Source organism: Rhizomucor pusillus, assembly GCF_041956525.1.
Source record: "Rhizomucor pusillus strain CBS 183.67 unplaced genomic scaffold VTP01scaffold_23, whole genome shotgun sequence".
NCBI lineage: Eukaryota > Fungi > Mucoromycota > Mucoromycetes > Mucorales > Lichtheimiaceae > Rhizomucor > Rhizomucor pusillus.
Window position 1 is genome coordinate 85,218 of NW_027192165.1, and position 25,013 is coordinate 110,230.

The 25,013-nt window shown below is 45.4% G+C and overlaps 10 protein-coding genes across 10 annotated transcripts; 5 read left to right on the forward strand and 5 right to left on the reverse strand.

The window, feature by feature from the left end:
- Positions 1-452: 452 nt before the first annotated feature.
- On the forward strand, positions 453-1,762 carry VTP01DRAFT_5547 (uncharacterized protein; the record flags this gene model as incomplete). Its single annotated transcript, XM_069384351.1, has 5 exons — positions 453-570; positions 620-962; positions 1,024-1,282; positions 1,359-1,512; positions 1,575-1,762. 5 exons carry the CDS (start codon positions 453-455, stop codon positions 1,760-1,762), a joined length of 1,062 nt encoding a protein of 353 aa, XP_069235215.1.
- Positions 1,763-2,612: 850 nt separating this feature from the next.
- VTP01DRAFT_5548 (uncharacterized protein) lies at positions 2,613-3,071 on the reverse strand (the record flags this gene model as incomplete). The annotated part of the gene is made up of 2 exons (XM_069384352.1): positions 2,613-2,774; positions 2,931-3,071. 2 exons carry the CDS (start codon positions 3,069-3,071, stop codon positions 2,613-2,615), a joined length of 303 nt encoding a protein of 100 aa, XP_069235216.1.
- A 133-nt stretch (positions 3,072-3,204) lies between these two features.
- On the reverse strand, positions 3,205-3,885 carry VTP01DRAFT_5549 (uncharacterized protein; the record flags this gene model as incomplete). The annotated part of the gene is made up of 2 exons (XM_069384353.1): positions 3,205-3,692; positions 3,771-3,885. 2 exons carry the CDS (start codon positions 3,883-3,885, stop codon positions 3,205-3,207), a joined length of 603 nt encoding a protein of 200 aa, XP_069235217.1.
- Positions 3,886-5,456: 1,571 nt separating this feature from the next.
- On the reverse strand, positions 5,457-5,816 carry VTP01DRAFT_5550 (uncharacterized protein; the record flags this gene model as incomplete). Its single annotated transcript, XM_069384355.1, has 1 exon — positions 5,457-5,816. The coding sequence occupies one exon, from the start codon at positions 5,814-5,816 to the stop codon at positions 5,457-5,459; it is 360 nt and encodes a 119-aa protein (XP_069235218.1).
- A 1,553-nt stretch (positions 5,817-7,369) lies between these two features.
- VTP01DRAFT_5551 (uncharacterized protein) lies at positions 7,370-8,800 on the forward strand (the record flags this gene model as incomplete). The annotated part of the gene is made up of 1 exon (XM_069384356.1): positions 7,370-8,800. The coding sequence occupies one exon, from the start codon at positions 7,370-7,372 to the stop codon at positions 8,798-8,800; it is 1,431 nt and encodes a 476-aa protein (XP_069235219.1).
- Positions 8,801-9,987: 1,187 nt separating this feature from the next.
- Positions 9,988-11,948, reverse strand: VTP01DRAFT_5552 (uncharacterized protein; the record flags this gene model as incomplete). The annotated part of the gene is made up of 3 exons (XM_069384357.1): positions 9,988-10,052; positions 10,117-10,605; positions 10,667-11,948. 3 exons carry the CDS (start codon positions 11,946-11,948, stop codon positions 9,988-9,990), a joined length of 1,836 nt encoding a protein of 611 aa, XP_069235220.1.
- Positions 11,949-13,681: 1,733 nt separating this feature from the next.
- Positions 13,682-14,944, forward strand: VTP01DRAFT_5553 (uncharacterized protein; the record flags this gene model as incomplete). Its single annotated transcript, XM_069384358.1, has 5 exons — positions 13,682-13,697; positions 13,752-13,830; positions 13,982-14,216; positions 14,288-14,726; positions 14,799-14,944. 5 exons carry the CDS (start codon positions 13,682-13,684, stop codon positions 14,942-14,944), a joined length of 915 nt encoding a protein of 304 aa, XP_069235221.1.
- Positions 14,945-15,745: 801 nt separating this feature from the next.
- VTP01DRAFT_5554 (uncharacterized protein) lies at positions 15,746-19,318 on the reverse strand (the record flags this gene model as incomplete). The annotated part of the gene is made up of 5 exons (XM_069384359.1): positions 15,746-16,859; positions 16,921-17,222; positions 17,290-17,691; positions 17,755-18,976; positions 19,038-19,318. 5 exons carry the CDS (start codon positions 19,316-19,318, stop codon positions 15,746-15,748), a joined length of 3,321 nt encoding a protein of 1,106 aa, XP_069235222.1.
- A 2,045-nt stretch (positions 19,319-21,363) lies between these two features.
- Positions 21,364-22,680, forward strand: VTP01DRAFT_5555 (uncharacterized protein; the record flags this gene model as incomplete). The annotated part of the gene is made up of 1 exon (XM_069384360.1): positions 21,364-22,680. One exon carries the CDS (start codon positions 21,364-21,366, stop codon positions 22,678-22,680), a length of 1,317 nt encoding a protein of 438 aa, XP_069235223.1.
- A 271-nt stretch (positions 22,681-22,951) lies between these two features.
- On the forward strand, positions 22,952-24,761 carry VTP01DRAFT_5556 (uncharacterized protein; the record flags this gene model as incomplete). The annotated part of the gene is made up of 7 exons (XM_069384361.1): positions 22,952-23,209; positions 23,273-23,382; positions 23,439-23,547; positions 23,606-23,713; positions 23,770-24,207; positions 24,261-24,510; positions 24,571-24,761. The coding sequence occupies 7 exons, from the start codon at positions 22,952-22,954 to the stop codon at positions 24,759-24,761; spliced, it is 1,464 nt and encodes a 487-aa protein (XP_069235224.1).
- Between the last annotated feature and the right edge of the window lie 252 nt (positions 24,762-25,013).

The window sequence follows — 25,013 nt, forward strand, 5'->3', positions numbered from 1 at the left end:
GAGAGAGAGAGAGAGAGAGAGGAGGGAAGACGTATTGGTATTCAAAGTTACGCCGGACGCGTCATACGACTAGGAGTGTGAACGCACCATATGAACTTGTGTGATACATTCAAATAAGGGGGTTACTTAGCAACAGTATCGTCGCGCGTTCGTTTTCAGGGATTTACCCAAAATGACCGAACCCGATCGCGCACGCAATATGTGTCAGTTGCTTCTATAGGCAGAAAAATACACCGGTCTCTCCCCTTCTAAACCCCCCGCTCGCTGTAGAAAGAAGGTTGTTGACAAGTTAACAAGCAATCTATATACACACTCACTCGCAAAAATATATTCACATATTCTTGTACTCTAATAGCTCCTTTTCTCTTCTTCTGTCTTTCTTTTCCACATCTCCCCTTTCTGTCTCTCTCTCTTTTTCTCCTCTCTAATCAGATATACTTTTGCTTTCCACTATGGGTTGCTGTCAGTCCGCGGAAGCTCAAGACGGCAAAGCTCGCAATGAAGAGATTGAGAATCAGATCAAGCGCGACAAACTCAATAGGCGCAATGAGGTCAAGATGCTCTTGCTAGGTACTTTTGTTCTATTCTATGTATTGACACACAACTAACTATTGCTTAGGTGCGGGTGAATCTGGCAAGTCGACTATTCTCAAGCAAATGAAGTTGATACACGACGACGGATATTCGCTGGACGAGCGAGAAGCCTTCAAGGAGATTATTTTCTCCAACACAGTTCAGTCGATGCGAGTTATTCTGGAAGCCATGGACGACATGGGCGTGCCACTCTCCAGCCCGGAACAGCAGCAGTACGCCACTGTAATTATGGAATTACCGGCCCAGATTGAGCGAGACACATTGCCGCCAGAAGTTACACAAGCGGTCAAGGCATTGTGGAACGATCCAAATTTACAGAGCGTCTTTGAGCGAAGCCGAGAATATCAATTGAATGATTCTGCCAGATAGTAAGTCTTTTTTTTTTGCTGAACATTGTTATATAAAGAGTCGGCTCTAATCGGACGATAGCTACTTTGATTCAATCGACCGCATCGGCGACCCCAACTACGTGCCGACAGACCAGGACGTCCTACGGTCGCGTGTTAAAACCACCGGTATCACAGAAACAACCTTCGTCATTGGCGATCTGACTTACCGCATGTTCGATGTGGGCGGACAACGTTCTGAGCGCAAAAAATGGATCCACTGCTTCGAAAACGTCACAGCGATCATCTTTCTAGTCGCCATCTCCGAGTACGACCAGGTGCTTATTGAAGACGAGACTGTCGTAAGTAACTCTTTTTTTGTTTTCGCTTCGCAGATCGCGTTTTATATATTTAAACTAACGAACATGAAACTTGCAGAATCGAATGCAAGAAGCTTTGACGCTCTTTGATTCCATTTGCAATTCACGCTGGTTCGTCAAAACTTCCATCATCCTTTTCCTCAACAAGATTGATATTTTCAAAGAAAAATTGCCAAAGCATCCGTTATCCGAAACGTTCCCAGATTTTCAAGGTAAAAGCAGCTAACTAAAACATGAAATAGGTCACGATGCACTGACCTTAATTCACCTGCAGGCCCGAACACATACGAGGCGGCTAGCGAGTATATTCTCAACCGGTTTGTCTCTCTGAACCAATCTGATACAAAGCAGATATATACCCATTTTACCTGCGCAACGGACACAAAACAGATCAAATTCGTCATGGCTGCCGTGAACGACATTATCATCCAAAACAATTTACGGGATGTGGGTCTGTTGTAAACACCCCAGCAAGGAAAACTGCTGTACACACATCTCCTTTTCGTGTCTCATCTCGTCATCGTTACCATTCCTATTCCTCCTCCTCCCTCGATCTTCCTTTTCTACTTTTCTACTTTTTATATTCTTTTCTTTACATAGCATATATTTTGTTCCTCATCATCGTTGGTTGTAATTACTGGATTTCTCCGCTTTTGTAGTTCGCGGTAGTGGAAAACAAGTTTGCGTCTTTTTCTGTCAGAAGCATTTACACCGTGTTGCTCATTTCTCTGCTTGATATATTTGATGTATAGCGGATAAGAAAAGAAATGGTTCTATAGAATAACAGCTTTTGATATGGGACAACAGTCGAACTTGAATTCCTTTACACTTGCGCACTGGAGCCCTACATATCCGTTCTCGTCAAATTCATTTTTCCATTCATTTCTGTAATTTGGAGGGTGTTTGCGTTCATGTTCATCCATCCAATCCTCCAATCGTTTTGTGTCCTTCTTTAGTTGATATTGCCGCGAAATCACACAGCAGAGGATGTACGTGAATCACAAATCATCGTCAGACGCTAGCTAGCCTCGGTCTCGCTAATGGATGCATTCTGTGTTACTGTCTGTTTCAACCAAATGCAGAATTCTTGTACTGTCAGTAATTTGACAATAACCATTCCTGCCCAGATTGATACATGTTAGACAATGCATGCACTCAGAGCCCAATTAGGCACTGATATATTCACGCACAGTTTATCTTTACGTTCTGGCTCTACCTCGCATTGGTAGATGGTAAAGCGCTGTATATTTGGGCAGCATCGGGACAAGCTTGCTTGAAGTATCCAATGTATCGAGGTGGCACCGCCAAACGTTTAGCGTTTTGAGTAATGGAACTTGCAAAGTATGTCTGGAATATCGATAACGTCGATGCTAGCTTTCTCGGCGCCGTGCACTTCAAAAGTTTGCAACTGCTGAAACCTCGGCATGGTCTGCAACAATTTTGCAAAGCCATCGAAATACAAGAGTATCCTTATCTTGTGGTTTCCAGTATTTAAGACTGTTTTGACTTGATATATGGTGGATTGTGTAAATTAAGCAATTGACAACCAAGTATAAAGTGCTCGGAAAGGTGGCTCAACAGTTTTCCAACTTTATCGTCTGTGTCACATTTGAATGCATGAATACCCTACACCACAACAGCGCTCGTTGGTCGCCAACTTTCCAAGCCAAAGATGCACCTTATCAAATCCGTAAAACGTATAGAGAGAGACAGCGCAAACTTCTTCTTCTCCTTTTTCCTTTACTTGAGATAACACTCCCAATCGGTCCATATCAGATTCGCAAGAGATCAACAAGGACCGCACGGGAACAAGATTTATGTAAAACGACGGTATATTACGAATACAAAGTATACTACGATACAAGGAATAGTGCGTGTTGTTCTTTATGAATTTTTTTCTTTATTTACTGAGCCACAGCGAATGCTGCCATGGCCACGAGAGCGGCTGCGACACCTCCGGCAGAGAATTGGCTTGTAGCTGCATTGGAAGGCTCTTGGGAAGCCTGGATGGCAGAACCGGAAGCGCTTGCGGACGATGGGAGTCGGGAACCGGAGCTACTTGGAAGACCAGAAGAAGCGAGGCTGGAACTGGCGGCGCTGGGAACTGCCGATGTAGAAGCCGACGAAGCAGCCGACGAAACTGCCGTGCTGCTGACAACAGGGGAGGCCGAGGATGCTGCAGAGGAGGATAAAGTGGGAAGACTGCTGCTACCACTGGCAGCAACGGAAGACGACTCGTTACCACTGGTGGTCGCAGAGGGTGTAGCAGCGGATCTGGTTTCCGAGGCACTGCTTCCAGCAGATTCGCTCACACCAGGCCAGCCTTGTACACACTGGGCGTAGCACTGCTCATCACCGTTGCAGTTAGTAATGCAGCCGTTTGTGGATGTGACTATGCGAGGCAGAAAGGTAGACAGAAGGTGAATATATATCGTCCGCTTGATAGTATCATTCGAAAGACAATGCTTACCACATTCGCTGATACATTGGGTGTCCGAAGGATCACAGTTGCAGGATGATTGCTGGGCAACAATGCCGGAAGCAGCAAAACCAAGGGTAGCCAAGGCGATGTATGAGAGTTTCATGGTTACTAGGAGGGATAACGAGTGAGATGAAGATAGAGAAGAAAACAGGATTTTGAATTGAAACTGAGGCCATCGACCTTTTATATTGCTTCAATGATTGTTGCACTGAAAGCGCTAGTTAGCAATCAACGTCATGGGTAACCGTGGATTCGTTGTTCTTTCTTTCACCGTGACACGTCTGCATGTGTAGCTCTGCAAAAAAAAAGGAATCCGACCGTTCTAGCCTGTTTCGAATAGACCGCGAGTTAACGAGGTCGTACAAGTTTCCACTGCATAGAATTTTGATCTCGCTGCTTTTCTTTCTTTTTCCTACTATTTTTAGAATGGTGCTGGTCGTCGTTCCCAGTCGTTGTCGTCGCAGAATATGAAAGTCAATGTACGGACAGGTACATCTGTCATTGATATATAATCAATTGCGAAACTAAATTATGAAATAGAAGAACAAGGGATTGCCTTTCGACCGAGCAGCCGATCAACCGACCGGCCGGTTTGTACCCATTATTTCTCTCCTCTCTCTCCCCCCCAAAGTACCGAGTTCATCCCTCCCCCTTCTATACGAAGCATGATTTCCTGGTCTTCTGTGGTTCATGCCCTGATAGAATATTTGTCTTGCTTCTATCCGAAAGCAGAAATCTGTTTACATCGTATGCTTGAACACAGCGCGGAGGTATATGGTCGAGATATTTTTGACAATGACAAGCTCTGGTGGCCCCCAATTGTAGGGTTAGCAATTGATTATGTGATTACTATGTTTAGCGTTTCACAGTGTTTTGCGATGTGACGCAAGTTAATGACGTTGCATTGCAGACAGCCTCACCCAGAATTGTTTGTGCACGGCATGATTGCGAGATAGCAAGGGTCTAATACCAACTATATTCCGGATATACTTTTTCTTTTTCATACGACGATGCCTTATACGAATGCATCGATAGTGATGCGTACATTTACCTATATGTGTTTTTTCTCTAACGACGCTCGATCATGGGATTTGAATTGATGTCGATCTTTCGTTGTTGAGATGCCCACGATTGGCTAAAACTGTGATTCGTATGCGCTTGACCAAAACATCCATGTAACAACACTTTCTCTTCTAATTGTACACCGGTAACATCAGATGCTTTTGCATTATTATACTCACCCGCCCAGGGTCACAAACTACATGCGTGTGGATCCACATGTAAACAAGACAATTTCAAAAAGACTCATCAGCAACTTCATTGCCGCCATCGTGATATAGTCATATCCTGGTAAGGTGTTTTTAGAACCTACTGTATCACGCAGAAGTTTATTTCAATCAGGATTTAACAAAGAAATTGATCGAGAGAAATAGACATTCGTGTACAGATCTAACCGTTGCTTTGCAATTACTTAAGGATACATGGGAGCATTTTAAGCTTCTATGCTTACTATGGCTTACTCAGCGTTATGCAATGTCCACAGGGTGAACATTACGAGCGTACTTGTCAACATATAAGGTTGTTCACTGCTGCTATACATGAAGAATACGCTCTTCGCCCTTTCATACCAGCACATTTCAAGGAGACATGCAGTGCCGTATTGAGAATGAATGGTCAAAACTTGCCGCTGGCAAAGTCCCTTGATTCCAGCAGGCCAGCAGGGAAGCAGGCAGTATTCCAGAACAATGGATGACTTTGTACTCTATTTTTAGTCTCCTTGTAGAGATAATGCTGCGATGAAGAAGATTCGGAGAATGCATGTAGATTGAAGAACACAATATGAACAATTTTCATGGTTTTGCCCGGCAGCTGAGAAGTTTGTAGAATATTCTTAACCTTTCCAACATGGATTTGACATGGCCTTAAATATGCCACGACACGTTTCACAGGCCCCTGGAGAGTCATATATAGGACTGGTGCAGGCTGTTCCAGACGACTTTGGTTCTTCTTTGACTTTCCAAACCATACTCCCATCGTTCGTCTTGGATTTTGCCACGCGCTGGAGGAAATCATGGCACTCGTTTTATCTTACAATACTTTTGAGTCTAATTAGATAGCTGCTATTATTTTAGCTGCACCGTTTATGGACCCTGAAAAAAAAGAACGCCATTCATGCAAGCGGTTAAGTCCCCGAATCCAGGGCAACTGAAAACAGTTTTGCAAGGAGTGGATCAAAGATAATCATCGATGGTACATACCGAGCTTCCAAGGCGATTTAAGCATCATTCGCGCTGCTGTATGCATCTGAAATACAAATTAGTGTATTTGCTACATGGGTGTGAAATCATGCAATGAACATAAAGACAGCACATTGCTTCCCTTTCGCTGCAGCTAATCGAAATTTGCTGCAGTGTTTGTAGATCTGCTCCTCCTCTGCCATGCAGCATTCTTGCCTTTCCTCTTTATATTCCTACCTCTATTTTTGTTTGCATCTTTTTTAAATCAGACTTAATTTTAGTTCCTCCCGTAACCTGACGATGAACCACCCCCTTCCGATGCCCGCTTCGTTCGAGGACAATGCAACGTTCTAGGCAATTGGAAGTTCATATGTCAAGATCCTGCATTTTGTGAAATGAGAGGAGTACTCCTCCATGCATTGGATCCTACATAGAGGAGTCCATCTTGCACACCAGATAACCCCATAGCATCAAGAAGAATAAAAATACAAGTATGAAGTCATTAAAATAAGGGGACATCAAGTATGACTGCAAACGGCGATCTAATCTTTGATGCTAAGCATAGCAGATCATATACGTTTCAAGCCGTTAGCATCTAGTCAAAAGTAGATGCGTTCAGCGTCAAGATGGTACAAAGTGGTCAATCGCATAAAAGAAAACTAAGCGGTTGGCACCGATCTACATAGTTGCAATGTACAGTTAACTGTCAACACGCTTTTCACCATACTCATATATGAAAAAGGCAGTAAAAGAATTTTTTTAAAAAAGGGGGGAAGGCATATTGGCAGATGCGCGCGAGCAAAAGTGCAAAATTGGGTGGGAAACTAGGTTGCTCACAATAACAATAACGGAAATTTGCTCTTCCCTTTTGTCATGTAGGGATGAGTGTTCGGATCCGTTCCCAAAAAGACAAGACCCACTCTGCGTGGGTGTAAGGGTAAAGCAGCAGCGCAGTACATACGGGGTACAAGGTTTGCATGGTTCCAAGTTAATTGCTATGTAAAACGGAGTGGAAATAAACACTTGAAGTTTTGTACGATAGCTTAGTCAGTTTAAAAGATATTCTCATAAGCAACATTGTATCCAGTCTTCATTTTTTAGGAGAAACTAGTGATAAACTTCAGTAGCTTATATAGAAGTTAAGGAAAGCAGATTTCTAGAAGATCTGTTGTTCTTTTTTGGTTGGCAAAAATCCAGCTTTATGGCTGGCAGCGAAGCAACAATGAAATAGGAGGGAGAGCGATCGGCTAAATGCACAGTGTATATAAATACCAGTGTGCCTGTCCCCTTCCCTGGATCAATGATACAGCACTGCACCCTTCAATAGAGACGTTGCAGTAGAGATAGACGATGGAGATTACAGCTCTGCTCAATTATACAAGTGGCCTGGATGCTACTGCTTCTCGACCTTCGGAACAGGAGGCCGCCCACATAGAAGACACTGAACTGTGGGTCCGCGACGATGAATTGATGGATCTATGGAGAGCCACTCTGGCCAACTGCGACGTAGAATCGATCTCGGTCAGCTCGCGCAACACCCTGACGGACTGTATCCTGAAGCCTGTTGGAGCATACCAGCACCACAACCGCTACCTGACAGAAACATCATCGCACATGAAGATCATTGGGCGCCACATGAATGGTTCTTTTCGCTGCCACATTGGTATGGGTAAGGCGTCTCGACCGATCACTTCTGAAGAACTGCAGCGTGAGATGCGACTGCTCGTTGTATTTTTCAGACCGGTGAAAGCGATGAAGATTGCGCAGTATGTCTCGCCGCACTTTATCTGCTTTCCAACCTGGTTGTTGCACCTCTTTCGATATTCTCAGCATGAATCAACGCCAGGTCGCACTGACATTCGATTTCTTGAGAACGAAGCACTTGCTAAGGAAGACCACATTTATCGCATCAACCATGTCATCAACTCTCTGTTTCGGTTCAACTTGAGAACATTGACTCGCGATCAGCTGTTCGGAACCATCGAGCTTGCCAATTTCTTGTTCGACACTGCTCAGCTAAAGTATATAAACTTGCCCCCTCCAGCGCTTTTATCGCAAAAGGCTATACTGTACGAAAGCCTGCTTGCACTCTTGCACACACAGAGACCTTCCAAGAGTAAACCTATCTGCAGCAACTGCCACGCAAAACCGGCATCTCGACGCAAGCTCTGTGTGGCCTGCTACAGATATGTTTTGAAGCACGGCGATCCGCGTCCTTTGCGACTTATCATCACCAGCAGACATCAGCAACAGCAACAGCAACAGCAACAGCAGCCGCATTCCTCGCATAGTACTCGATTTGACAAGCAGGATATGCAGCCAGAACAACAGAAACAACGACAACGAAAACAATGCGCCAACTGCGGCGTGCAGCAAACTCACCAGTGGTATCGCAACCTGTGCGGCGACGGCCATTGGTGCGAAACCTGCAAGAGCTACTACCTTCGACACATGCGTGTACGCCCTCGAGAACTCTTTCTCAAAGCAGCCAAGCGCAAAGTTGACGTGCAAGCCCTCGTCGATTGGTCCTTGACTGCCTATCCAAGACCGGTGCAGCAGCAGCAGGATGATGGTTGTTACTTTAGCAGCACTGCTTCCACAAGCACTGTAGTGGATGACATCAATGCTTCGTCTCCTCGCAGCGAAAGCTCGTTTTCACCTCGCACTCCTCCCGCAACAGGAAGCAGCACTCCCTTGAAAAAATTGCTGTCGTTCACGAACCAGCCGGAAATCGCTCCATCTCCAAGTTTATACTATAGAAGTTTCCACGATTACTTTTAAAAACTTAGAGTTGTCAGAGTAAGTATACACCCCACTGTTGCCTTCCTTCTTTTGCATCCTCATTGTCATTATCTACTGTGACCTTTTCTACATTGCCTTTTCTTTTCTCCTGTTTTTCCTTTTATTATACTTGCCGATCGTTGTTGCACGGCTGACGTTCCCTGTGTATGCCCAAATCCTTGTCATCGCCATTCAACGCCTATCCCTACTACTCCTACTACTAGATCGCTAGACTACGTACTTTCCTCCTATCTATCATCATTCGCTGTCCTAGACTGAAATCCTAATAAAGCCGTCCCTTAACATTTTTTTAAGAACAATGTATGTACGTCTATGCTTTGTTGCTAAAATCCAAGAACAAGGATTCGATGCAAACCTTAATACCACGCTAACAAGTATCCTGCATTGGCATAAAGCTCGGCCACGTGCGAAGGCACAAAAGACAAATAGCCCAATACACAGGCTATCTATGTACTGCACCGTTGCACTAGAGCTTATAACCATGTTCTAAATGAATTCGCTTAGTATTAGGGATTGTGTCAAGATGCCATATACATGCATATCTTTGTAGTAGTACAAATAAGTCAGCAAGCGAGTCGTTACATACGGCTTGGGAGCTAGCTACAGATGCCAAAGCCCCTGCCCTCTGCTGTTGCCGTCGCACTCAACAACATGCCAAAACGGACACTATCCCGTATCTCCGGAAAAAGAACCTTATCTCAGACAGGGAGTGCGGATAGGAATGCAGCAGTAGCCTGTGCATATACATTTTGATTTAGTGCGTGGTCCTCCTCCCTCGATGCACCCCTGTATACATGAAATCCAGCAACGCGGTAGCCATTCATCTCGTATTAATAGTGATTAAAGTTTCTAAATAGAAAAGAAGCATGCAAGCACATTTGAAATGTAGTTATTGAGGAGTTTATTGTACATTGCAAATATATCATCCGATCACTTTTTTCTTCCTTTTGAAATCAAGGAGAATGTCACGGCTGAAGATGAAGGAAAAGGAGCAAAGGTAAAGAGGATGGCACATAAATAACGCAGCGGCAGCAGTAGACAGTCAATATAAATGAACAAGATGTAGTAGATTCGTGTATGTATGCATGTGTGTGAGAAAAGTGAGGGGAAGAAACAACAAGAGAGTGTGAAAAAGGGAGGAGGGATAACGTGGGAAAATGTCCAGTTCAGAAAGGCAACATGTCTGGTGAAGTAAGTCGAGGCATAGACCCAATGGCTCCAATGACAACATCTAATAGTTTGTGTAAATACCGGCTCTTGTGGAAACATGGAAAAAAATATGCAGCAGCACTTACCAAGCGGCGTATCCTCCGAAAAGTCCACGAACCCTTCCTCACTTTCATCGTCGTTGGCATCCTCTTGGTTTTCTGGTATTCCTTCAATCTTCATATCATCTGCGGACGGTTCAGGCTCCACGCTGGCGAGGATCGGTACCGGGAAGTGATCAGCGTACTTTTCTCTCTCAAAATACATCCGTTTCCGAACGAGCATCTGTTCCTGGAGTTTTTGGCCGAGGTAGACAACAATCTCGACAACGTTGTCGAGTCGATTAGGCGGTTTGTGGTTGGGAATTAGAAACCAGTATTTCCTGAGGAATGCCGGCGGGACGAACCAGTCGTCTTGGTTACCGGGCGATCCTCCAAGGAACATTGACGTATTAATCAAAAAATTAAACAGCTCGTTCGCGTCATAAAAGTCCTGGAATATGATCATCAAGTCTCGCATAACCGCGCCAGGTACAACATCGATGCGGATATCATGTGGTATTTTGCGTTGCAGCTCGGCTGTGCGAGGTTATTTCGTGAGATTATGTCAAGAGTTGCTTGGCAACCAGCCAAAACTTACTGGGTGTGAAAAATGCGCGTGTCCGCTTGTCAAGCTTCCGCTCCGATCGCATAAGCTCCACATACTGCAACGGCGACATTGGTGGATACACCTTCCTTTCCTCCTGCGCTGGAGACATCGTCGTGTCGGCAGTGTACACTGGAGACGGTGTATCCGACATTGCCTGGCTTTGCGGGGACATGGAGTTGGCAGGTGCATGGAGACCCGAGGATGCATTGTTGCTAAAGCTGTTGTTAAACATTGGCTCGTCCTTGATATATGTAACTTGCTGGTGCTGGTACTGGGCCTGTTGTTGTTGTTGTTGTTGTTGTTGTTGTTGCTGCTGCTGTTGCTGTCGCTGGAAAATGCCTTGGTTGTTGCTGTAATTTTCCAGCGACGTTCTCCATTCTGGCGGAATCAACGCTGTGAGTTCTGGTGGTGTCTGGTCGATGGTAAAGTTGGGTCGTGTTAACTGATCAATGAATCCAGACATGAGTTCCGTATGCAAAAGCTGCTGGAAGAATGCGGGATCGATTGGGTGTGAGCTGCTGAACGCTTGGATCTGGGGTCCAAGTACAGACATGGCCTGCGTGAGGTCGAGAGGCGGCAAAGGTTGCGGTGGTGGTAAATCGTTCAAGTCAAAAGCGCCAGGCATTGACGTTCCTCCACTGGCAATACTTGGAGACATGAGTATTGACTCAATCATGCTTTGCGAATAAGCTCCGTTTGTGTTGTTTGTAGATGTTGTTGAAGATGAAATGGATGGTGGCATCGATACAGGCTGCATCTGTGGTGATAAGTCGCTAGGCAAGTTCTCGTGATCCAGACTGACAACGTGCCGATCCTTATCCAAGAAAACGGCCAATGGTTGCGGAATATCTTTGCAATTTGACTCCATGTGTTTCTCTCCGCCAAGATCATCCTTGTCGCCCATATCAGCATAGTTTGGCACATCCACCCTCGCAGCGTGACACGCTAATTTTAGTGATAATACAAGGCCGCGAAGATAGTTGTTTTCGTACTGAAGTTGCTCGTTTTTGCGCCGCAGATTGCGCATTTCTCGCAGCGCTCGATCTCGAATATACAGGCATTTCTTGACGGTCGCTTCAGCTTCTCTCATTTCTCGTCGCTTCCTTTCACGAAAGGCCCTCTGTGCAGCTCTGTTCTGTGCCTTTCGCTGCGCTGGCGAGGGCGGATTGGGCTTCCTGCCGGGTTTTTTCCTCGGTCGTATAGGCCGGCCGTTTTCGTCAAGGTTGCCAAGTTCGACCTCGGGGTCGAAATGCTCAAAAGCGATATCTGTCATGAAACCAGTTTAAGAAGAGAATGAAAGATAAAAAGAAGAAGAAAGGATCTGTGGGAGAGGATGGGAAGACAGCTCCATCGAAGGCGCCAAAAAGAAGCGGAGAATATAAAGTTAATGACCTTTTGCGACAGATACCTGGGCCAACAAGAAAAAAATACATGTATGAGAAACCCGGCCTAACGCCGACCGAAACGGGCATAGACTCCTCTTGCAAACTGCGATCTCTCTTTAAGCTGGCCCACGGTCCTTTTGTTTGAGTTTTACAGATCGCTACTGTCACCCCATCTAGCATATGCAGCAAGTGACCTGCATGGCAACAGTAGCAATGCATAATACCTAGAGATCGTTGCTATCCTTGCCCTTGTCGCATACAAGACTTATATCAATGTTAGGCACCATCAATTACGGTCTTTGCAGAATTCAATCCCTTGACGCTCCCCGTTCCCTTAGTGGTGTGAGCGCGCGGCGGGTCGCACCGCCGAGTGGGGCACGTGGAGACTGCCATTCTCCCCTTTTCCCCATAAACTTTTCGCTTGCGGTCAAGTTGTAAAATTTCACGTGCTTTCGCTCATTGTGCTCATTCTCTCTTTTCTGGGAACAAATGGTTGTGCATTGTCGCCGTTGTCGAAACTGTTTCAATATGTTATGTTTCCTATACAGGTACACGCACAAAAAAAAAGAAGCTAGGTTGGATCTATTACTCCACTTTCTCTGACACGAGTGTGCATACGTGGCTATTGATCAAATGAGCACTTTTTCTTTTTACAGAAAAGAAAATGATGCTTCTGGAAGCCACGTTTCCCAGCAGCGATTCTCCATACCAACTGATCTGTTTTTACGCTAAAGAGGCAATACAGTGTTTTTTAAAAAAATACCTGTCGCATTTTAAAAATAGATGCCGCCGCCCGCTTAGGAATCAAATGTCGCTTGTCCGTTTTGAAGAATGATTGTGGGGGACAAGATCCGTATGTAGTAAAAACTGGAAAGGCATTGCTTCAGTTTTTCTCAGCAGAATCTTGTGATGATGGTTCTCTCGACATAGTGTATATATCACATGTTCCTATCGATAAATTTTAGAGCACTCATTCTTATGAAATGCAATGAGACTTTAATTCAACATCAGTGTACAGTGCATATAAGGGTATGATGTGATCTACTTTAAAAACGTGCGAAAAAAAAAAACTCAATGAGAAAACACATTTGTAAGTCATGAAAAAGCAGCATTTTTGACAGTTTGAATTTGCACGCAAGGCGCTCAGGTATGGGTGTGTGCGCAGCTTGAATTTTACGAGCAAAGCGCTGCAAGTGAGTGTGGGTGTGTGCGCGCACACAACGCATTGCTGCCTGTTGCTTTGCAACAAGATCACCATGACACTTACCTGTGCTCATTATTGCTGAGATCCGAACAACAAGAGAATATTTCTTGACGACAATAAACTGAAAAATCATGTGCGCAATTACGACCAGGATTTTACTGTCAGCTACGTTGACGTAAATGCTAAGTCTCATTCAGAGTTGCTGTTGCGGACGTGGGACTCTCTAGAGTTAGCAAGATCAACTAGTGATACAGCTGCTAATTAGAGAGGAAGAGAAATGAAGAAAGGTTGGGATAGCGTAGAATGGCGTGAAATTGATTCTATTATTTACTGGTCAAGATGCGAAGGATATATAATCTTCTAGTAAGTGTCAATGCTGCGATGGAAGCTTGCTATTAATGCCAATTACATCTCTTCATGCTGACTGCTTCGGGTAGGTAATGCTGCACGCTGGATTATGGAACATATCTGGGTATCGGTGTAACAGCTGCTCTTCCAACCAAATGCGCTCAAATATTGGTGCTGATGGGTGTCGAACATAAAAGAACTATTGAACGTAGAGAACGGTAGAGTGGGTTGCCGAGTTTGTGTCTTCCAATGCAACAGTGCCAATGGCATGCGTTCACACATAAAGAGGGAGCATAATGAAGGTAAAGAATTAAAGTGGAAGAGACCCAGATGAAAAGATTCCACTCAAGACGAGAAAGAAGAGACAAGTGGCAGTGCGTTGGATGAAAGCGACGCAGAGATCGACCCAGCAGAGGTGCCACCTCCAAGCGGTTCGGTGCAAATTCCTGCACGACCTGAACCGATTGTAAAGGATATATCTCGCAGAAAATATGATGAGGCAGTCCTGCAAGCTTGCAACATGCTGGATAAAAGCTCAGAGGAACGAAGTAAGACTTTGTGGATTGTGGACATCCTGAAACTGCGACCGTTTGCCATGACTGATGTCCACGGTTTTTAGCAAAATGCCCTGACGCATAACGTCCATATCAGCAAGGTCACCGGACGTGAGCAAAGCGCAAATGGGAATGCAATTGCGATTATCGACAAGAAGCCCAGAGACAAAATCCAATAGCGCTGAGTGGAATATTGAATGGACCATACCGACGAAAGCTGTTTGATCTCGAATACGTGGAACTTTCTGAAGAAATTGTGGAAATGTTGAATGAAGACCGGGAACTGTCGCGCAGCTTTTTTGCTGGAAGTATCCTTGTTCGACAGACTGAAGCATTCCTCATCCATTGCATCGAGTCATACGGACGAACCAAACCATTGGATGCACACAACAAGAGCGGCATCCCTCCTCTGACATCCCTACCACCGCCAACAACGCGATACACGAACGTATGGCCCACAGCAATCACTGATTCTGATGGAACGAAATTGATCATTGGTGCTAAAAGCTGCAGCGAATTGACAAGCAGTTGCCGCCGAGCGTTGACGCCTCAAATAGCACGTTCGTTTTGAAAGAGCCAGAGCGATTGCCTCGCAACCCAAATTTTCCTTGACTTAAAATTGGTTGAAAAAGCTTTCGCGCTTGCGAAGAGCGAAAGGACAGACAAGCTTCATAACTATGACCTAGTACTGTACATGGGCTGCTGCTACGCTGTTGTCACGATGAGCGCCTCCTTTGTGCCGTTGACTGAAGGTGACACAGCGCGGTGGGCCGGGTAAACCGAGTCCCGCCCAGTCGATCCCTCACTCCTCCCTCGGTGGTGGATGCATAGATTATCGTTTAGATTAAAGCGGCGAATAGGCGAATATGTGGAAAGCTAGCATTAACAAAGCCAACTTGCTTGTTTTAGAAAGGTCCAGCAAGGAATTTCAAGAAAAGTTTCCTTGATGGATTCAGTAGAAAACACCAATCGCGCAACTCCAGAATCAGGAAAGCACACTCGTTTGGTCATTCAAAACGAAAGTATAACGTGATCTGTCGTTTCTCAGAAAACCTTCTATTACCGCGTTGAATTTTTGGATCTTCACTGGAACTTCGTCACGCAGGTGTCCCAATGGATATACTGCAATCATGGCGAATTAGATTGGATGACTGTAAGCCCAAAAAATGGTCGGCAAGAACTCTTTCGCACGATCATTATTTATATCTGAAACACAGTTCTGAGTTCTTTGTAAATGAGCTTCTTGCATTCACTTGTCTCCAATGGTACTTAATATACTGGGTGAAATGCCTTCAAAGGCATTGATCCGTTGTATTACTCGCAACCGCGTACTCTGGATGACCAGAAGCGCATCCGTGCACAGACTGTACCATCATTTACAAGACATGGCAGCACGATAGCAAAAAAGGGACTTAGCTTAATTCAGCGGCTGCCCCATTTCATACCCCACATCAGCATCGAGCATGAATTTTCTCTATTAGAGTAGTTAAATGATTGCAAAATATATTTTATTATATTGTATTATTATCATCAGGGGAGAGGGAAGTAAGGAATCTCTGCTCCATAGAAATCTTTGTCTTTAATCCAAGAGTGAACCGTTGCTTTGATTCCAGGAAGGCTGTCCGTGAGACGTGGGAGGCTGGTAACCAGGTTGTTGCTGCTGCTGCGGTGGCCAGGGCTGGCCGGCGGGTGCCCCTGGTGCAGCCGGAGCAGTTTGGTAAGGGTACGGAGGGTATCCTGGCGCGCCAGTGGGCGCCGGAGGAGGAGGTTGCTGTTGACGAGTCGAAGGTGGTGGCAGCGGAGCACCAGGTGGATATCGTCCACCGTAGTAACCCTGCTGAGGAGTCTGTGGAGCTGGCGGATGATGGTAGTAACCGCTTGTGGTAGGAGGAGCAGGCGGTTGCTGAGGCGCCAATGGTTGCGGTGCACTGGTGTAGCTTGGATTGTATGAAGTTTGTTGTTGTGACTGCGGCAGCATTGCACCGTACATACCCACTGCAGGCGAAGCAGGAGGATATGATGGCATCGTAGACGTTCTCTGTGGTGGGGGATGGTTGGGCTTGGGTGGGAGACTTGGAGGCTGCTGCTGCTGTGGTGGTTGCTGATATCCGGATGAAGGCGGAATTGGAGGAGGAACGGGACGCGGTTGATGGCTCGTGTTGTAAGCAGGTTGCGCTTGCACAGGAGAATACGGTGGTGCATTCCCGTAAGGCTGAGCAGGGTATTCTGGCGTCTGAGGAGTTTGCGGCTGAGGATCATATGCTGGCATAGTTGGTCTGTAAGTTTGAGAGACAGGAGCCGGAGAAGGCATTCCCATGGAATATTGTTCACTGTGTGTGCTCATTGAGCGCTGAGGCGAAACAGTGCTGACAGGTGCAAAAGTTGAGCGAGGAGTTTGCTGATCATGGAGAGACATATCTCTCGCTTGTTCAGTGAGTCTGGACATTGGATCAGGTATCACGTTTTGAGGACTAGTGCTCTGTGGAGGTAGAATGCTGGGCGCACTAGGTGTAGCCATGCTGTATGAACTGATCTTTTGCCGCAGCATTTCTTGCTCCTTGATGCTTTGCCTGCTACCAAGTTCTTCGACAAGTCTGTTCCTTTCTCGTCCACGCTCTTGCACAAAGTTTTGTATGTTACGTGCAAGTGATTCGATAATATCCAGCAAACTCGAATAGAATTGGACACCCTTGCTATCGGCATGAATTTTTGTTAGTAGGGCTGCTGTTCAATGGGACTTGTACTTATTCTTACTTTAAGCCTTCTTTGACATCAAAATATTCGCGCTTGGCACGGGCAAATCGGTCGATAACTTTCTGCCTTTGCTGCTCTGCCTCATCGTAGCGACTTTGAAGTTTGGTTGCTTCTTGATTTTCCATAAGGGACTTGAATAATGCAGTCAATTCTTGCAAAGTCTGCTGCTGCTGGGCAATGGTGGCAGAGATACGCTGTTGATGCGGACGATACTTTTCAATCTCTGCGGCAAATATTTGTTGTTCAACGTTTGCTGCCTTCTTGTTCAAAATTAATACATTCGAGATATCGTCTTGCATCGCCTTACAATCATAGTGAGTAAAGACTACAGCAACGATATGTGCAAAGATGATATTAATGCTTTCTTACCTTCTCTCTCAGATCCTGCAATGTTTCCTTGCGTTCTACTTCAATTTTACGTAGCTTTTCCAACGTTGCCTCGATTTGTTTCACTTTGTTTTGCATGTCGGCTTTTTTAGCAGTTTCTCCACTGAGATCCAGATCGAGTAGACTGTTGGTTACATCACTGCCCTGGCTTCCTTTCTTAAACACTTGAGCAACGCTTTCTGCAAAAGCCTTTTCCAAATCACTGCTGCTTGCTCCTTTCTTTAGTATATTGATATCCGCTGAAATCACATCGAGACGTCGCAAGAGCTCCATGTCTGACTGTGCAGCTTGTTGCAAGGACTCGCGATGCAATTTAATATCATGACGAAAATCGCCTGTTAGATGGCCAGAAGGCTGTTGGCTCCAATCCTCTCCAAATTTGACCTAGAATCAATTATCAAATGAGTCGTGCAAGACTTTGCTTCCTTGATTAATTTTGATACTTACACGCATGTTTTCGCATTCACGTATCTCTTGGTCCAAGTTCATCGATGATTCGTCTAATTTCTTGGTGGCGTCACGTTTGAATCCATCCAGAGTATCAATCAGCTCTCGCAACGATGTCCGGTTTGCAGACTCTTCCAAGGCTATTTGCTCTGCCCAATCTCGCGCGTCCTTGGTAGGCACCATCAATTCATCTATGGAACGATCTTCTTGCTGACGGAATTTGTCGAGAGATCCAGGCAGTTTCATGTATTCTAGCGCCGTGTTCAATTCAGCTTTAGCCATGTCGCATCTTTCTGTCTCTCCACGTAGCATTTTTGCTTTCTCTTCCGAGTACATGGATGCACTCTCGTGGACACTCAGTGGCACCAAGCGAGCAAAAATATCGGCTCCAATGACTTTTCCGATTTCATTTTGACCGTAAAGGTCAGAAATTTGCGTAGGCTTGACAGCTTTCAGACGGTCGATAGGTGTCAGGATTGATTCTTGCGGAACAGCATCGTGGTAGATCATATCGTTGTCGCGAGTCGCTGCAGCGTGCTTTTCAGAGCACGACGCTGCCATTGCCTTGACAAGCTCCTGCAGCGCTGAACCACTGTCTGAGGGTAAAGTGCCATTGGCATAGTTGCTGCTCTGTAGTTGGCTGTTGAGACTCGAGCAAAGTTTCGTTGCTTCCTTGCCAAAATTCTCGGCAGCTTTGAGACGTGCCACTTGCTCGCCATATTGCTGTTCAGCCTCGCAGACGGCCGCCCTGTGCTCCTGTGCCAGCGCTTGGTAATATTTTTGTTTGATTTGGCACACGGTGATCCATGCTTTGTCAATACCGACGCCTCGTCCAACGCTGTCTTGCAGTTCATAAACAATGTTCTCGTATGTCCAGGCTGCGTGACTACCGAGTTTCGCGATCAGTCCGTCTTTCTTCTTTTCGCGTAGACTGCTCTCCAGGAAACATTCATGCGCCTGGGCAAGCATAAGCTCTGTCAACATCTTGACTGTTTCTCGACTAAGGTCTTGAGACGGCGCATGAAGGAAATTATCATTGATGTACTGAAACATTCCTGCAGCTGCTTGGAAAAAGTTGAATGCCATCTTGCGTCCCTCAGCTTCTGCGCGGTTCTGCCCAGCAGCAATGGCAGACAGCGTAGCAGCAATGTTGAATATCACACTTGCTTTTTCGTATGCTAAAGAGTATTGAGCTGTAGCCCGACCGTTGAAAGCGTCGTACCTGAATCAGCATGGATTTCGTTAATATAGAATTAAAAGTCTAAGTCACAACAACCACATACCAGGTGAACAGTACTTTAACGTGCTTTTCGTCAACAGGGAACCGAAGGTCCAGCAGCTCTAGCTGTCCAAAGTACCGATAAAGGAGGTCTCTTCCAGTGATATCCTTGCCGGCACCGCGTGTGTCTTGGCGTAACCGATTAAGCGTGAATGTCTCTTCATTGTACTTTTCGGGATCTTCCTGGTATACGTGTGCAATGTAGTGCTTTAAAGGGAATATCCAGTCCACGTCGGCAGTCTTCTTAAACGGTGCACTTATAAATGGTATCTGCACTTGTGCCATTGTCGAAGCGAGTGGAGTGTGTAAGTTGGAAACGTAGAAAGCTCAGGCTCAGCGTCGCCTCCTGCCTCATTCGCTGCATGAACTTTCTTCCGACTGGTCCCACCTTTGCATTTCCCAGGTCCAGTCCTTAAACATGAAGAAAGTTATGATCTGCAACGTCTAAAACCACAAACATCCAAAATTAAAATGCCTTGTCACTATTTATCGCTGCAGGATCTAGTGGGAATCCACATTTGAGCCACTGCTGCATTCTGCATTTAAGTTTGTCAGTTGCAGACATCAGCTCTATTTCTCTGAGGTTAACTTGGTGTAAATAAGTTCAGGAAGGCATTGGAAATGTAAAGTATTACTACTACTCATAGCTAGATCATTTTGTGTCTATAGAGTATGTTCAATGAGTAGTTGCTGCATGAGATCTTTTTATGATCCTCGATTCACTCAAGGTCGAAACTTTTAAGGGAGCGTCCTCCATTCATTCCCTGATTTTATTATTAATAGTGCTTTTTCTCAAGATGCAGAACAGGATACTTCAATTGTCACATAGATATAGACAATCACATCGAGTGCATCCGACTACATGGAACTACTGCTACACTGATATGGTGTCTCGTTTCACGCGGACATCATCCTTTCATACATTGCCGCCAATGCAGCCAGAAATTTACATGAGGTGCCTTCAAAGTAAATCCATAAACCTTTCCTTGCGCTTATTTCAAGCGCTCTTTTCAGCAAAGAAAGAAAAGTCACTTTGATCCTTCGCTTTTTCACATATTAAAGTTGGCGGAACCTTTTTCAACTTTTCTTTTCTTTATCCACCCGTCATTACATACCCTTAGCGGGCTCTACCTAACCGATCTCGCGAAGAGGACGAGCTGGATCCCACTGCTCTGCATGCCCGCCAGAAGCGATTTGTCAGTCCCAAGACGGTGGCAGAGCGTTAGCTCTGAGTGGGGAAATGATCTTGCGCATTCTAATTTTTTGTTCCTCTCCTTGATCCGGGTACATAGTTCTGGCGAGTCAACAGTCATTTGTTTGCTGGCTTCGCTAGAGGCCTCTTTCGTTCCTTTGCGGGTGGGGTGGTCTATGGCGTAAATCCCCTTCAAAAAGTGAACTAGAATTTTAAAAAGAAATGAAGAACAAGAGGAGAGCTGTGACCATCACAATAAAGTCTATCAAGGTCATTGTCTCTATATATACAGCAACGTCCTGTCAATCGTGCTTGATCAGAGCTGCGCGGTATGGCTAGATCTGCTAAAGTGTAGCACCGTGTTTTTTTCCAGTTGCAACTGTGCGATCATTATCGTTGATTGCTTAGACTTCTAGAGTTCCATGATCTCGCTATTATTCTACAAACTGTGGTCACGCGTTGCACTTCTTTCTTGATACATTTGCAAGGCCCTGGAGTTTTCCTTTCTCTGTTGCATTATTGCGCGCAAGAGATGTCTCCATTCAGTTCACTACGCGTACTACCGTTATGCACGGCAGTCGTCGCTTGCCGTCTGACTACGGAAGAAAGCTTTCAGTGCAGCTTACCGCATTAGGGAAATAAGATTGTATCAGGCATGACCCGATAAACGTTTCGCTCCTTCTACCATCATGTCAAAGATTTATACCACAATCCCAAAACTGGTAATCTATGCCCAGTTATCCTTGCTTAAAAAGTTAATGAAATTTTCTATGGAAATATTCTTTTGGTATGTCGAATGAATAGATCCCAGCAAACTAGTACCACCGGATTCACACTATCGTTAACTCTTTTGTTTTTTGTCAAGTTCTTTTCCATTGCAGCAGGTGACTCTTTGACTTTCTCTTATCTTGGCAATCAGATTGCTACAAACAATGGGCTGTAGAGCAACATCACCAATGATACTTGATCTGCGGTCTTTTGGTTTCAGATATACCGTTTTTGAATGGGGTCTCGGATCGATCGGGGCAACGATAAATATCCTTTTTATCCTACTTTTCTTCCGTCGATCATTTCCTTTTCTTTTCGTGGTATATTTAAGTGGCAAGTTTGTTGATATTGGTGGGATACTGGGACGTCAATGCGCAGAATCAAATCACGTAGCAGCAAAGGCGATGTTAAGCTCCAATTGCATGTGGACCCATCGTTCACGGGTGTCCTACGCGGTATGAGCAACGACGTATCCGATGGGTGCGGTCTTCGAGGCATCTGCACTGTGCATGTATATCGAGGGATCAAGATTGAACGTCTCGTGATCTTGTTCGAAGGCCGCTGTAAAGTCAAAGTCAAGTCAAGTGGCAACGTTACCGTGCCAGCAGCCGATGGGAGCGAAACACGAAGCTTGATTTCTAGGGATAAAGTTTGCCTCGATCGTGAGCGAGGATCGGAGCAGCTTCTCCCTGGCAAATACAGCTTTCCCTTTGAATTCAACCTTCCACCCCATTTACCAGCGAGCTTCAAAGGCAAACGGGGTCAGATCAGATATCGGCTCCATGCAATCATTCAGCGCACCGGGCTTAGTAACGACATCCAAGTATCCCAGGAAATCACTCTTCGACGCTGTCTTCTTGACGATAACTCTGTTTACATCAATCTCACTGAAACCGTTGATGGCAAGGATCACCCGGATAAAATCAATTACAGCGCGAATGCACCGTCCATGGTTTACCGAGAAGGCGGTCTCCTGCCTCTCAACTTGACGATGCAGCTGCTTCGGCCTGATTGTCAGACAGTGCGCTCCGTCACTTGCGCACTGCGAGAGCGCATTGTCTATCAAACGACGGGACAACAGTCATTGTCCTGCCAAGGTATATGCAAGACTGATGACTTGTTCCCATTGGGTTGGAGCACTTTCTACCCGCCGGATGATCCAAAATTTCGGCCCGACAAGAAGCAAGACTACAATGCCGTGTTTCGACTTTGCCCACGAGTGAACGCTGATACAAGAACCAAACTCTTACGGGTGTCCCACGAAATTCTTGTCAACATTGTAGTCGAAGAGACAAAGTCAGGTTCCAGCAACGAAGACGATCAAGACAAGCAAGCACACCATTTTCGACCCTCTTTAAAGCGCTCTTCCTCTTCATCTTCACTGTCATCCATCTTATCATTTGGTCGAGGAGTCAAGGAAACATCTGCGGTGCATGCCGAGGAAGGTGCCAAGGTGGTATCTGGTTCTTTGGCAGAGTCTATCAGCCTGAAAAGGAAGAAGCATGAAAGCAAGCTATTCTACTGCACTCTCAAGCTTCCTATCATTGTGACGTCTCGCGACCGGTATTGGGAAGGCGATATGCCAACGCCGCCAGAGTATCAAACAGCAGAAGCACCTCCATCCTATTGTCAATCTCTGCAACAACTACCACCCGTTCCGTTTTATCCCCAAGAAGCAGGTCATTAGTCCATTGCATTACCTAAAAACCTTGTATGTAGAACAAAAATACGCATGTAGATCACGCTCGTTCTGTTTTGTAGATTGATAACGTTCCTTCTGGTATAAGAAACGATAATGTCAAATAAACTTTCCTTTCATGAGCAAAACAGTAGATGGAAATTATGTGCAGGAACATACAAAGAAACCGCGAGGAGAATAGACATATGCATTGGCTGAGCTCGGATCGGTCGACTGCGCGTTTCTTTGAGCAAACGCCAGAATCGTCAAGATTGAGCCTATGACTACGACCTCGATATCCTCGGAGCCCCTGTCGTCGAGCTACCTGTCAAGCTACACGACCGGTACTTCGTTCAACAGCTTTGCACGACGACATTCCATATACGGCACAGAGGATAGAGTTGTTTTGGACATTGGATCGCTTTACATCAAATGCGGATTCTCGGGCGAGTCTCACCCTCGCCACATCATACCAACCTGGTCTCGACTCAACCGCTGTAAAAATCCTGACGGTGAGGCGTACCGGATAGATGCCGAGGTAGGAAAGTCTTATTTTCATACCCGAAGTGCGAAGACTACGTTTATTGATGCATTCACCAAGCCCATCGAGCTCTACGACACCGTTATTTATGCACCAGACTCCAGAGAGAGTAACACGTTTCAAGACTTTGAAGAGAAACTAAAGAGGATTTTGCATGACATATACTTTAGGTAACGGCATAGGATACAAGATAATGCCACAGTAAACATCTGACATATTCAACCAGGCACTTGCTTACAGACCCCAAGTCGCGTAAGGTTATTGTATGTGAGTCGCCGTTGACCCCAATCGCTGTTAAACAGACTATCGCAAAGCTGCTCTTCCAATATTTCCAGGTATGCTTCAGAGAGTGTAATATAATGTAATATCAATTAAGTTTTGCGCATGGTTTAGGTGCCCTCGATCTCGTTTGTACCAATCCATTTGATGGCTCTGATGACCACCGGGAAAACCACTGGATTGATTGTAGAATGCGGAAATCTTGAAACTACCATTCTGCCTGTAAGAAAAGGGAGACCTTGCAACGCCCGTAATTTTTCTAATCATCGGATCGACAGGTTTATGCATCTCGTCCCTTGTACCCGTTCATAGTTACAACTCCTCTTGCGGGGCGGTCATTATCCAAAAGTCTCAAGGAACTATTATTAAACCACGGACGACTTATTCCCCCATCACATCTTCATCTCTCGCTTGCTCCTCAGCATCCTATTCCCGAGGCCGTTCTTACAACCGAAATTATCGAGGATTTGAAAACACGAGTTTTGTTTTGTTCGCCGATATTGATCAGCAAAGATGAATCTGTTGATAAAATCGATGCTTACAAAAGCTTCAGCAGCGCAACTGACGTCTATCACCCTGTAATGCTCAAGGACGGCACAAAAGCGACAATGTTGATACCTGGGTGGATTCGTGAACGCGCTGCTGATGTCCTTTTCGAAGGAGATGATGAAGACGAGCCCAGCATTGCACATTGCATATTAGGATGTTTGTTAAAAGTAAGCCGAATGCTCTTTTGCTACAGCATCATGCTTTAACAAAAGATATCTAGCTGCAACCTGATTTACGGCGGCCGCTCATATCTTCGTTGCTATTGAACGGCGGTACGGCTGCGCTTCCTGGATTCACATCTCGCTTGCGGCAAGAGCTCGTGAGAGTTATGCGAGACCCAACTAACTACGAGAGCAGAAAATACGGCGCATTGCGAGGCTTACAGAAGGATGTAAAGTTCATTGACAATCCAGAAGACACAAGATCTGCCGGCCGGATATTCTGCAGCAACATACGAGGATGGATTGGAGGTAAATTTCAGAGTAGCAGTTCTTCTCTGTAATCGAGAAAATACTTAAACAATCCTCCAGGTTCTCTTATTGGATCCCTCAAATTATCCGCCGAGGAAATAGTACGGGAGAAGTACAACGATGTAGTTACGGATTGGTCAATTGGCAACTGGGGCTCAACGGCCAATGGGCAATCGAATATATCTGCCTCGTCCTCTGCAGAGTCGACTATCCCATACAAAACTAGTCAAAAGGATGCATTTACTCATTAAAATATATTCATATACCATTGCCCCGTGAGCACACTGCTCTTCCCAGCAATGTCTGAATTTTCACGTGCGGCGCTTTACTCCCGAAGCAACAGGTTCTTTCAGGCATGTTTCCTAAAATGGGGAATACAACATTTCAAGCAGGTTGACGATCATGAATACCAATCCAATGTTTGCATGTAGCTAGATAATATAACGTAATGTATGCTTTTATGCTTAGAACCGATTCCTGTAGTGTATGTATCCTAGCTACGT